This window comes from Gekko japonicus, unplaced genomic scaffold (genome assembly GCF_001447785.1).
Source record: "Gekko japonicus isolate JY-2015 unplaced genomic scaffold, Gekko_japonicus_V1.1 scaffold28, whole genome shotgun sequence".
In the NCBI taxonomy this organism is placed as follows: Eukaryota; Metazoa; Chordata; class Lepidosauria; order Squamata; family Gekkonidae; genus Gekko; species Gekko japonicus.
In genome coordinates, this window is record NW_015177010.1 from 240,746 (window position 1) to 254,290 (window position 13,545).

Below are 13,545 nucleotides of genomic sequence, written 5' to 3' on the forward strand. Positions count from 1 at the left end.
AGCGTGCCGGCAGGCGATCTCCGACGGTTGTGGAGAAAAATGGGCCTTAAGCTTCTCTGTGATGTCAGCGTAGGAGACAGTTTTCATATCCGTTGGGGCCATCAACGACCTGGCTATGTCGAAGGTTCCCTTCCCGCAGGAACTCAGGAGGCATGCTCGTTTCTTCGCCTCGTCGGTAATGTCATGCGTTTCCAGATGGAACTCGAACCTGGATAGGTAGGAGTCCCAGTCTTCTGAGGAGGGTTCGAAGCACTCGAACTTCTGGCTTCCAGCCATCGTGGGAGACTTGGGCACCGGAGCTGGTGGCGCCTCCGCCGGATCGGCTGCTGTGCTTTGCCCGCTTTCTTCCGAGTCCGAAGTGTGGATGTCCGCAGGGCTGCCTACCTGCTCTAACATCCCATCCTCGTCGCCAATTGTTAGATCGCACTAACAAAGGACTCTTAGAGTGATTCAGCAAGTGATTCAGCTTTATTGGAAGTAACGAACAAGCACTCAACTCAGTAAGAAACCAGAACAGAAAACAGTGGGAGCTTATGCTCCTTTTAAACATAACCGGGCTAATGTAGCCATGCCTATTTACAATTAACAACCAATGAGATTGCTTAGTTAAGGACCAATGGGAGTCTTTCCCTCCTAGGGAATGGTATGTTCTGATTGGTCGCTGTTACGAAGCGACCAATAGGAAGTTCGCTCAGAGGAGCCCTGGTATGGCTCGAAGCTTAACATAGGAGCCCTATGAGGTGATTCATGTAAACGTTTCAATACATTACAGGAATACAAAGGGTTTTTTTAAGTATTTACTAGAGGAAGTGTAGAATGCCATTCTCCTATCACTAAGGGACAAACTACTTGCTCAGTTTTCTAAGGAGCTGGGTCCAGGTTCCCCAGGCCATTTTCCAGTATAGATACAGTGCGGGGGAGGGGGGTATTCCCTGTTTTTGTTGCTCAATGTCCACAGAATACTCCACTTGGAACACAAAAATGGGAAAATAACTCCCCTCCCAGCAATGTTTCCATGCTGAAAGACTACCAAGCAGGTGTGAACCTCAACACCTCTCTAAAATGAGAGCGTATCACATAAATATTTGGATCAAATCCTAAGAACTGAGAGCAGGACTCTGCTCAAAGAATGAAACCTTTCTGCATGTTCCTTCCTACTACAACAGCCCGCTGCATGCCTGAAAAGCAGCTCCTAGAGGTTGGGAGAGCCTCAAGAATAGCATGGGTTATCACAAGGGGGGCAGGCTGTGGATGGGGAATCACAGAACTTCTCCTTGAACAGAACAGGCTTCTAGGGGAGGATTGGAGCCAAATCATTGTTTTCTGTGTAGAGAAATTAGGTAAGATTATAGTTTTTTTAATTGTATTGCAAATTGCAATTGAGGGTGAGATAGGGTTACCAGATGTCCTCCTTTTCTGGTGTCTCTCTTCTTTTGGGTTCTTTTTTTAAAAAAACTGATGAGAATGTCCTCTTTTGGAGTTAGAAGGTTAGGAATATTCCTAGTTAGTAGCAATTATCACAGCTGAAATAGTAGGGCTTTTTAAAATGAAATTTGTCATAGTGATCACTTGTTTGAAGTAGTCAGTCAGGAAGTATGTCCTCTTTTTTGCTTTTCTAAATATGGTAACCCTAGGGTGAGGCTATGGATCAAATAAGGGAAACAAAACATACTAACAATCAACTTTTCAGCCTTGATCCCTTCTAGTGATGTTGGTTTTCTGGAACATTTTCCAATTTAAATAAATAATTTTCATATTTAAATATTGATAGCAGAATTTAAATAATGTTAGCAAAAGTACTGAGGTTTGTCCATGCTTCATAGCCTAACTTTTAGCCCATTTAACATGATTGATTTGCAACACAGCAGCCTTGACAACTATAGATAAACAGACTATATTTACAGATGTGGGGCAGAAAAAAAATTCCACTGGAAAATATAACATTGCGATTTTTTCTGGAAAACTTTCCAGTTTGGAAAATTTCCCACAAAAGATTTTTAGCCCCATATCACTGTCCCCTTTCTTGCTTGCAGTCTGACATTATCAAATAAAAGAGTAAAGATGTTTGGCTACTTCTAAGCTGTAAACAGGAAGAAAGGTGAAGATAGTTGGAGAGGTATGCCAAAGGCATTGTTGTCCATATGTGCTCATGTGATTTTGTTATTTCTGGTCAAACAGGTTTTTCAGTGCTTTCAGAATTTGCAAACCAGTTTGCTCTGTGTGTGTGCAAATGATATACCATAAATAATAGTAGTTCTGTCATTATCATTCTCAACTCTTTTTGGAAAAATTACTCTCTTATGGCATCCTTGTGTGGTAGCTTCCTGAACTCTCAGCTGGACACATTCATGCAAAATTTGAAATATGGTTTGTGGACAGAACAAGTACACAGAAAAGGCAAAACCATTTTTCTCCTACTGTGAAGAATCCCTGTGAATATAAGCATTCTAGATTCAAGGCAGTCACGTAATCTAGAAATTACAAATTCAAATTGCCATTAGGGAGCACTAAACAAAATAGAAGAGAATGTATTTTTTAAAAAGGTTCTGTAGTACAAATATTGTCAGATTTTAATCAAATGCGTATAAGACACAAAAGAGGGAAGAACAGGTAAATCCTTTTTCAAAGTATTAAAATAGAATGTAGAGCATCTGAAACTTATTATTAGCATTCTGTAACAAAAATAAACAATTTCTGACTAAAATAATTATCCTTTATATGCCTTTCTCTGATCTGCATGACATTGTCATTTTATTAAAAACAAAACCCTCAAATTCTGTAAAAAAAGAATAAGTTGTTACATTTTTTGTACAGAAAAAACGACACGTGTATAGTTTGTTCACGCAGAGGGCCAATTCCAACCTTCAGTTGAAAGCACCTGGGGTCAGAGGGGAGGTTGCTGACACAATCCCATTCTCTTGCTACCTCTGTTCAATGTACAGTCATTGGAGTTGTTTATAAGTGTGATTTCCTTAACTGACTGCTGAAGCTAGTAGTATAGAGCTAATTCTATGAAACCACACTGTCAGTATCCTCATATATAGAAACATGGAAACATAGAGCTGGAAGGGATCCCAATGCCGTCCCAATGCCATGACATCACACAGTGACATCACTGCATCAGGGACGCAACACTGTGTGCGCATCCCCCCCCCACTTCCCTCCAATCATTTAAAGGGAACCTTCCTTTTAAATGGTTGGAGGAAAGCAGGGACCACCCATGCCTGCCCTGCAAGCAGTGAGTTTGCTGTTTGCAGGGCAGGCACAAGCGGCCCCTGCTTCAAAGGAGTGGGTGCCTCATGCACCTGCCCTGCAAGCAGCAAGATCACCGCTTATAGGGCAAGCACGTGTGGCACCCATTCTTTTGAAGTGGGAGCTGCTTACACTTGCCTTGCGATCTCGCTGCTTGTAGGGCAGGCGTGGGCAGCCCCTGCTTTAAAAGAATGGGTGCCGCATATGCTTGCCTTACAAGTAGCGATCTTGTCGCTTGTAGGGCAGGTGCTCGCAGCACCCGCTGTTTTCAAGAGTTGGGGTAGGGCTCCCCCCCCCCGTCGACCAGCTGTCTGGCATCTAGGAACAGCCCTAAAAATTGTGGGATCCCCCCCCTACTCCCCATCCCCATCCCCACTCCCCATCCTATAATTATGCATTTGATTTTTCCCCCTACCTAAATGCAGAACTTTACATTTGTGTCTGTTGAAAATCATTTTGTTAGTTTTAGCCCAATTTTCCAGCCTGAATCTTGATTCTGCCTTCTACTGTCTTTGCTACCCCTCCCAATTTAGTATCATCTGCAAATTTAATGAGCAAACCTTCTATTCCTTCATCCAAGTCATTTATAAAGATGTTGAACAATACAGGGCCCATGACAGACCCCTAAGGCAGTCCTATAGACCTTTTAGTTCAGAGGTTACCATAAGACAGAAAGTATATGTCTGCTCACAGGCCAGTGACAGCACTATCACGCCATGTCCTCCACTGTTGCAATAGTACGTGTGTTCTTACTTTTACTAACATCTTCTCTGAAGTAAAAAAAATGCTTTATGGTCCTAATACATAACTAGTATGTTAATGCTTTCCTTCTTCTCATGCTAAAAAGGGGAGGGGATTACTTTTAAATAATGAAATAACTGAATTGTAGGCTGTCCAGTTTCTCTAAGCCTGAAATCATTAAATCTTCAACAGCTAAACCTTTTCATAAGGGTTCCTCTTCTTGAAACATAATGAGGCTTTTGGCTACTAATGCCAGCACAAATCTCCAGTGTTAAAGTTTATAGCCGGCCAGTGGCACAACAGCCGATTCCAAACATAAATCCACATGAAGTTTTCCAAACAGGAATTTAAGTCCCATTCAGATGATGTTCCCTTAGGATTTCATTCTGACCACTTAATTCCTCTTGTATTTATTACTGGAATAAGACTAATCCAGAGTCCTCATGCTGCCTTAATGTTGGACCATAAACACTTAATGAGTGTTTCCTGTGCAAATTGGCAGTAATTAGACTTGCTGCTGCCTCCTGGAAATCTTAACTTGAGACAAACATTCAATTTGAAAAACTAACCTGCAAATAGGCCAGTGCATTTTTTGTGTTTTCTGTTATCAGCTGTCTTTACTGTTCTTTTATCTTCCATTACAGGCAGAGTTTTCAGAACTGAACCTGGCTTCATATGTATCTGCTGGCTGCATGGTGGACATGCAGGTCATTAGGAATGGCAGTAAGGTGGTCAGGTGAGAACTGGTAGCTTTACTTGCAACTAACTCACATATTCTTGATTAGTAGTGCCATCCTAGCAGAGTCAACACTCTTCTAAGTCAATGGGCTGTAAATCAAGAAGCAAAAAAGGGTAGAGGAGGGGGGGGACATAGACCAATCTGATCCCTTGGCCCATGCAATCCGAGCTACTTTGTTGTGGTGGTTAAGAGTGGCAGACGCTAATCTGGAGAACCGGGGTTGATTCCCCACTCCTCTACATTCAGCCAGCTGGGTGAACTTGGGTCAGGCACAGTTCTGTCAGAGCTGTTCTCTCATGAGCAGTTCTCGAAAGAACTCTCTCAGCCCCACTTACCTCACAGGTTGACTGTTGTGAGGAGAGGAAGGGAAGGAGATTGTAAGCCACTCTGAGACTCCAAGTGAAGGGTAGGGCATAAAGCCAACTCTCCTCCTCCTCCTCCTCCTCCTCCTCCTCCTCTATAATACTGCTCGATCTGTACATTTATAATTGATTTAGAGCATTTATTTGCCACCTGTCCAGAGATTAACAAGTTGTTACAAAAGCATCATGAGCTAGATCTAGCGACTCCATTCTGCTAAGTGAGGCGTATTGCTCTGTATGAGAAAGGTAACTATAAAAGAAGCAGCAAGGTACTTTTAGATCCACTCCATCAGCAGCAAAAAATGGTTTTTAATGTTATTGTTCCTTGCTGATGTCTTTTAAAATGATAATAGAAAAGCTGAGACACATGGGCAAAACCACAAGAGTTTCTCATGTCCAAATGGCTAGACACAGGTTTAACTAAACACAGGGGTAATTTCGTAGAAAAGGAGGTGCAGGAGCTCATTAGCATATCCATTAGCATAATTTCTTTGCATATACCACACCCCCTGACATTACCAGAAGTGTGTCAGAAGGCAACACCCACCGTTCAGGCTCCACTGGATTGTTTTGGATTGCTAGCTAAAACTTGGTCTTAAAGGTGCCACTGGACTGTTTTGGACCGGGGGGCTGGGGGGGAGCTCTGCAACTTACCTGGCTGCTTCTTGCTCTGACTGAGGGCTGTTGGAAGCAGGGGGTGGGGCTTGTTGCATGTGCCCGCCCCCTGGGCTCTTTACTGCCAGAGCTCCGCTCCTGTGCGCTCCTGCAGGAAATGACCCCTGACTACGCAGGTAGCTAACCTGAGGCTAACCTTATCCAAAATCTCAGGCTTCATGGTAGATATCACATTGCATTGTGTTTTACTTCTTCCTGTTCTACTTGGTGCAAGGATGGATCTGGTTTTCTTTCTTAAACTACACTATATTAAAAAGGCCAGAAAGTTCCATTCCCGCCCCCCTGCAGCGACTGCAGTAACATGCAAATTGCCTATAATGGATAATGGAATTGCTGAATGGTATGCAAAAAGCAGGTGAAGACTAAATTGTTGATTTACAAGCTTTTTAAGGGATTAATCAGAAACCATGTAAGCACCTTGCTTAAGACTTGGTATCAATTCAGAGACAATTCGTTCAGAAAGATCTCTAGTTGGTATGTTGGATGCCAAAAATAAAATGACTAGTCTGCAATATGGTTCAAATTTTTACAAATGCAAGTAGATGTTTTAACAAAATTAAGTGATCAGTTTTACCAGTTTTGCTATCTATATGTGGAACAAACAAGCAAAAAACAAGTTAGTTTTATTTAAGATCTTATAAAGATTTTATTGTGATGTGGAGCAAGTTTAAAGTTTATCAGTTCAAACAAAACCTTGGGAAATATATTAATTTAATGTATGGAAATTACATTTGGATTTTTTTCTCATTTTGTACTAATTTAAGACAAAATTGTTTCAGCTGCACCACAAGATGATACATTAAACTTAAATTACATAAAATAATAAGTACCTAGACTCTTAATGCTGGAAATTATTGAGAGGACAATGGTGGTTGTTTACATATATGGTAGTTCTGCCTAGGCATAAAGAAATCCTGGCATATAGTGACTGCCAGAGGTAGAGAAATAGATGAGGTACAGTTTTTGTTGATTTTTAAATGTATATTAAAAATAAGTTCCCCAGTGCTTATTAATTGCTTGCATATATGGTAGGTACATCCAGATTCTTCTCCTTTTTCATAGTTAAATGGTAAAATAAAAATGATATAATATATGTTATTAACTGTTCTGGTGTACAAAATATTCAAGGAGGCTGCCAACAGTAATTAAAACAATGTCAGTCATTAAAAGTGTAAATGTCATCTATTACTATAAACACCTTAGGAGAAAAGTGATAAAACATAAGGAACAGTGCGGCAGTCAAATGATAAAACAATGCAGCTGATAAACCAATAGGTCAATATGAAAACTAGGACTTTAAAAAGAACACACCCACATGTTATATTTGACCTTAATAAACATTAAAACAAAATTTAAAAAAGTTTGAAAACTAGGTGGCAGGCAAGTTCCTGAGGGGTGGCATTTCACAACTGTTGTACCACCACAAAGCAGGTCTTATCTCTGGTTGCCAACCACTTAATCTTAGAAGGCAACAGCACATAGAACAGGGCTTCTGGTACAGGTTTTGACTGATGGGTAGAAGTGGATGAGGATACATGGTCCTGAATCATTTAGGGCTTTAAGATTAATAAGCGGTACTTTGAGTTGTGCCCAGAAGCAAATTATCAACCAACATAGTTCTTTTAAGACTGGCATGACGTGATCATCAAATTATCTTGCTGCCACATTTTGTGCTATTTGAAGTGTCCGCACAGTTTCACAGGCAGTCCTACATATGGCATATTGCATTAATCTAATCTGGATGTGTCAGGGCATGGATAACCATAACTGGGTTTTACTTTTCAGGGAAAGGGCACATCAGTTCCATATAAATGAATGGAATGTATTAGAGTGAAAGCAGGAAAGCAATGCCATAGTAAACTTGTTCAGAACTGGAGCATGTTTAGTAATTACTCACGTTTCTTGGTTCCCCATTGTAGCTTCTGATCCTGAAATGCATATACTCCCTTAACTTGCATTGGATGGGTGTGGTCTAGCCTTCCTACTTTTTTAATATTTATTTTTTTATTAAGAGAAACACAATAAGTCAACAGCAGTGTTATACAAATGTCTAAAACCTGCCAAAACAGAGTTTAAAAAACCAAACATGAAATAATAAACACATAAACAAGACAGCGCCCATTGTAAGTTTCCCAGAATGTTGCAACCATCTATTCAGCCTTCCTACTTAAGAATATAAGAGAAGCCAATGTTGGATCAGGCCAATTCAGTCCAACACTCTGTCACACAGTGGCCAAAAATAACAGGTGCCATAAGGTGTCACTAGAAGCCCTCCCACTGTGCCCCCCCAGCACCAAGAATACAGAGAATCACTTGCCACAGACCAAGAGTTCCTATCTATACCTTGTAGCTAATAGCCACTGATGGACCTCTGCTCCATATGTTTATCCAATTCCCTCTTGAAGCCATCCATGTTTGTAGCCGCCACCACCTCCTGTGGCAGTGAATTCCATGTGTTAATCACTCTTTGGGTGAAGAAGTACTTCCTTTTATCTGTTCTAACCTGACTGCTCAGCAATTTCACTGAGTGCCCACAAGTTCTTATCTTACATTAAGTACTTGTTATCGAGTACTTATCTTGTTTGGATTTGTTTTCATGAGTGTTGGAAAGGATCTCCTGTGCTTAATGATTTTCAACACTGGTGCAGGTACATTTGAACGGTATTTCCACCGAATCGAAAGCTTTGGTGAAGTCCAAAGCCAAAATTACCAAATCGATCTTTCTTCTCCGACCATACAGTATGATACTAAAAGTCCTTCTCACATTTTCCGAAAGTTGTCTTCCAGGAATGAACCCCGTTTGATCTTTCTTGACATAATTGGCGATGAATGATTTAAGTCTGTTCGCTAAGATAGATGTGAAAATTTTTGCATCGTGATTAAGTAATGCAATAGGCCGGTAGGAGGAAGGGTCCGTGGGGTCCTTGTTGTCCTTCGGTAGAACCACTGTGTTAGAGTCTATCCAGGATGATGGAATATTGCCTGTTTGCATGGCCTCATTACATGTACTAAGCAGGTACTCCGCTAACAAGGAGTGAAATGTCTTATAAAATTCAGACAGGATCCCATCTGGGCCAGTGGATTTATTTATCTTCGAAGCTTTAATGGTATCAAGGAGTTCTTGCAAAGAAATTGGTTGTTCCATTAAAGATGTGTGGTCTTCTGAGAGGCGCTTAGATAGACTCGAGGCCGGGAACGAATTAATATCCTCCACTCGTGGCTTCTCCGTCCGATATAGATTATTGAAAAAAATCAGCAAAAGAGTCAAGGCAGTGGGTCAAAAGACCCAAATCTAAAACTAAAAAAGGGGTGTGGGTTTTAAATCCTCCCCAAACAATACCATTGTCTGTCTTGGCTACAACAGCCTCCAAGAGCCACTCCAGGCCTAGCTTTCACAGTGGGGTTGTCCAGGAGCCACTCCAAGCCCAGAGGCTACAGAAGCCTGATGCCATTCCAGGCTCAATGACCCCGGGGGGGGTGTTGTTTGGAAGGGAACCAAGATGCTTCAGCAGGTAAAGGGGGAAGAAGATTCCCCCTCCCTGCAAGTCTTGCAGGCCCCCTCTTGTCATTCCTATTGGCTGTGGTAACCCATGTGATTTTGTCACTGCCATGATTGTACTTCTGATGTGATGATGTCACATGTGTTGCACTGCAATAGCCTGTTGGATTAAATGGCATTGTTGGTAAATGTGGAGAAGGACTGTGAGGATGAAGATGAAAATGTCACTCAGGAGCCACAGCTAGGGAAACAAGAGGGCACCAATTAGAAACATGCTGAATATTTTTCAGTAAGTTGTTCTGTAACCAGTGTGCTGATTTTGAAGCAAATGTCCAAGGCACAGTCTTTATGAGGAGGATATCAGGGCCTCTTTGTGCGCAATAGAATATCATAATCTATTACCCAGCTCAAAATACTTTAAAAAAAATCCATTTCAGTCTCATCAATCTCACTGAGGCAGAGAAGGCTGAACTCAAATTACTTTACCATCAGTATGCAGTGGATCAGGCTGTTAATGAGTGTGTAGATGTGTGTTCAAGATGACGTCCTTGCATATGTGACCCTGAGCATGTGTTTGACATATATCTGCTCTGACATACTGCTGCAAATGCTGAGCATTTGTTCAACACATGTGTTGAGTCGGCCCTTGGGAAACTCAGCATGACCGTCTTGTGTTACCATCCTTTGAGTACTTTCGAAGATACTGGGCGGGGGTGGGGGAGACACAAGAGAGTCACACACTTTGCTCTGTCAGCATGAAAGCATGCTATTAATGGGTCTATTGGAAAGGCTCCCTAATTTCTCTTGCTCTCTTTCTCCATAACCTTAGTAAGACAAAGAATTCCCATGGCATTCAAATTAATCTGTGTGGAAGCAGAAAACAGATTTTTGTCCAGATTCAAGTATAGGCTCCCACCCACAAATCCTATTACGTCACACAGATGAGCTCTAGAACATGTCCTAAACGAGTCAAGAGAAACCAGACAACAACAGGGAATGTATGAGCTTGTTTTATCACCCAAGGCATGAAAGTGTCACACCATGGACATTCATAATTGCATATAATTTCAAGATAAGGATTTTTTTTCTAAAAATGTCCTTTTTGCCCTCTAGAACTAAAGCATAAATTGAATAAATTTATCAATAACAGTATGGTTTTAGTATAGATCAAGTTGGGTAGCTGTAAGTCTATAGCAGTAGAAAAGAGCAAGAATCCAGGAGTACCTTAAAAACAAACAAAATTTGTGGCAGAGTATGAACTTTTGTGAGTCACTGCTCACTTCTTCAGATACCGAGATTCAGGTATCGGATTCAGGTATCTGAAGAAGTGAGCAAGGACTCACAAAAGCTCATCCCTGCCACAAATTTTGTTTGTCTTTAAGATGCTACTGGATTCTTGCTCTTTTCTACAGCATATTTTTAGGTAACGTTCTGGTTTAATCTTTTGTTTTTTGTGATCGCTGAGAAATGTATGTATCTACATGTAAATAAAAGGCAATGCTATATATCTTCAGTATGAGATCTATTAAGTAAAATTGCCCAAGATTTTAAAGTTGAACCTCATATATGTGAATCATTGGCTATTATACTGAATAATTGCAAGCCATAAATAGTTTAAAGAAATCTCTGAAACACAATGTTAGAATGTTGTCTCTTGGACATTAATACAGTTTGGAACTGAAAGGTTAGGAGGTGTATCTGGAAGAAGGTACACTCTCCCCTAACACAATTTCAGAACAGTACTACAAAGATGACCAAAAGAACTCAGTAGCCTACCTTTATTTATTTATTTAAATTTATAACCCGCCCTTGGTCTATCATTTTGATGCTGGAGTAGAAGGATGGTAATAGTGATGTAAAATTTCCAGAAATTTTAAAGCCACAGGGAGGAGGAGAACCAGTTTGCTTTTTCCTGGAAATAAATGTAAATTGGAGGGGTGTGTGCGAAATATATGCAATACCTACTATCCTATCAAACCTAAACTGGTTTTACTGCTTTAACTATAAATAGCATCATTTATCATTTACTTATCATATAAGATTACAATATTTGACATATTTATGGAATTTAAAAATTATGAATGCCTTAGTTTTACACAAACAAAATGTCATGTCAAAAGGACAACAAAAGTCATGCAAAGGTTGAGAACAGGGTTTCCCAACCTCCATGTGGTGCCTGCAATCATGTCCCCTCTAAGCCTTCTCTTTCCCAGGCTAAACATACCCAACCCTTTCAGCCTTTCCTCATAAGACTTGGATTCCAACCCTCTCACCATCCTGGTTGCCCTCTTCTGGACACGCTTGAGCTTGTCAACATCCTTCCTAAAATGTGGGCCAGGGGTCATTTTGTAGAAAAAGGGGTGCAGGAGCTCATTAGCATAACCCATTAGCATAACTTATTTGCATATGCCACACACCCTGACATCACCAGAAGTGTGTCAGAAGGCAACACCCACCGCTCAGGCTCCACTGGACTGTTTTGGATTGCTAGCTATTGGGGGGGGGGGCATGAAGATCTGCCCTCGCAGAGGAGGGAGAGCTTGTACCTGAATAAACCTTGGTTGCAGGTTGTAAAATTAATTAAGGGACATATATGTATAAATGAAATGAAGCCTGGCATATATTTTAATTATCTCTCAAAGATTTGATTTGTTATAGATTTTTTTCCCTTTGCTCTTTATAGACAAGAAATATGTTGTTGTTCAATAGCAAACACTATACCTGGGAAATGGGTAAAGGGTATTAATTATTATTTTAATTGAGAAAGGTTGGTCACAAAGGAACATAGATGTAAGTGGAAAGTATGGTATAATGTTGACAGTAAATAATATATCTGAAGTTGTATGTTACAAATCTAATCTCGAATGGGAAGGAGAAAAGAGATTAAGGACTGTTGAGGTATCAATGCATATCTGTATAAGATAATACTTTGGTTTTTTTGTTTCATTTTGTTTGGCTTTGTTTTGCTTTGTTTTGCTTTGTTTTGCTCTATGGATGCCCACAGATTAGAAAATATCTTGATGTGTAGCTTAGTAGCAATTAATATACTTCAAAATAGGACACTGTAATAGGAACAAGTTACAAATGTAAGTGCTAAAGGTTGGCCAGAAATTATTTATATGAATTATTAGTGGTACTAGAGACAAGATAATATGCTGTTGTGGTAGTTAACAGAAAATAATACATTTTGAAACTTGGTAAAGTAAAATATACAAGCTATAAACTCATTAGTTAATGATTGGTCAGAGATGAACATAGGGATAAGTGAAAATTGTTATATAATCCTTCAAACGTGTTGTTGTACAGAATTTATGGTTGATAGTATATGCACTTTTCGTTTTTGTTTTGGAAAATAATAAAAATATTGTTTAAAAAAAAAAAAAGCTTGCGACCAACCAGAACACCTAGATCCCTTTCACATGTGCTGCTGTCAAGCCAAACCCCTCCCATTCTATATCTGTGCCTTTGATTTTTTTTGTACCTAAGTGTAGGACTTTGCACTTATCTCTATTGAAATTAATTTTATTTGTCTCAGTCCACTGTTCCAGCCTATCTAGATCATTTTGAATCCTGACTCTGTCTTCTTCAGAATTAGCAATCCCACCTAGCTTCGTGTCATCTGCAAATTTGATAAGCATCCCCTCTATGTCATCCTCCAGGTAATTTATAAAAACTTTGAATAACACTGGGGCAAGGACCGAGCCCTGCGGCACTCCACTCGAGACTTCCCTCCACGTAGACGCAGAGCCATTTACGAGCACTCGTTGGGTACGATTTATCAACCAACCATGAATCCATCCAATGGTTGCACCATCCAGCCCACACTTAACCAGCTTATCCTCAAGGATATCATGAGAAACTTCGTCAAATGCTTTACTGAAATCTAGATACAGTATATCCACAGCATTGCCGGAGTCAACCATTTTGGTAACTCTGTCAAAAAAGGAGATAAGGTTGGTCTGGTATGATTTATTCTTGATAAACCCATGCTGGTTACTACCAATTAACTCATTCCGTTCAAGGTGCTCACAGACAGAGCGTTTAATAATCTGCTCTAGAATTTTCCCAGGTATTGATGTCAAGCTGACAGGCCTGTAATTTCCCGGGTCTTTCCTTTTTCCCCTTCTTGAAGATCGGGACAACATTTGCTCTTTTCCAGTCTTCTGGCACAACACCAGTACTCCAGGACATCTCAAAGGTTAGAGCCAGAGGCTCTGAGATAACATCTGCAATTTCTTTTAGCACCCTGAAATGCAAGCCATCTGGCCCTGGAGATT

At 40.4% G+C, this 13,545-nt stretch overlaps 1 protein-coding gene across 2 annotated transcripts in view; it reads left to right on the forward strand.

Annotated features, from left to right (window-relative positions):
- The window catches only part of SYN3 (synapsin III), a 290,629-nt gene that overhangs the window by 31,095 nt on the left and 245,989 nt on the right, over positions 1-13,545 (forward strand). Inside the window, exons 3-4 of one of the 2 annotated variants that reach the window (XM_015427584.1) lie at positions 4,638-4,729; positions 6,122-6,124. In XM_015427584.1, the coding sequence (XP_015283070.1) occupies positions 4,638-4,729; positions 6,122-6,124 (95 nt within the window). The remainder of the gene's footprint in view (positions 1-4,637; positions 4,730-6,121; positions 6,125-13,545) is intronic. The other variant, XM_015427582.1, reaches the window with a different exon arrangement.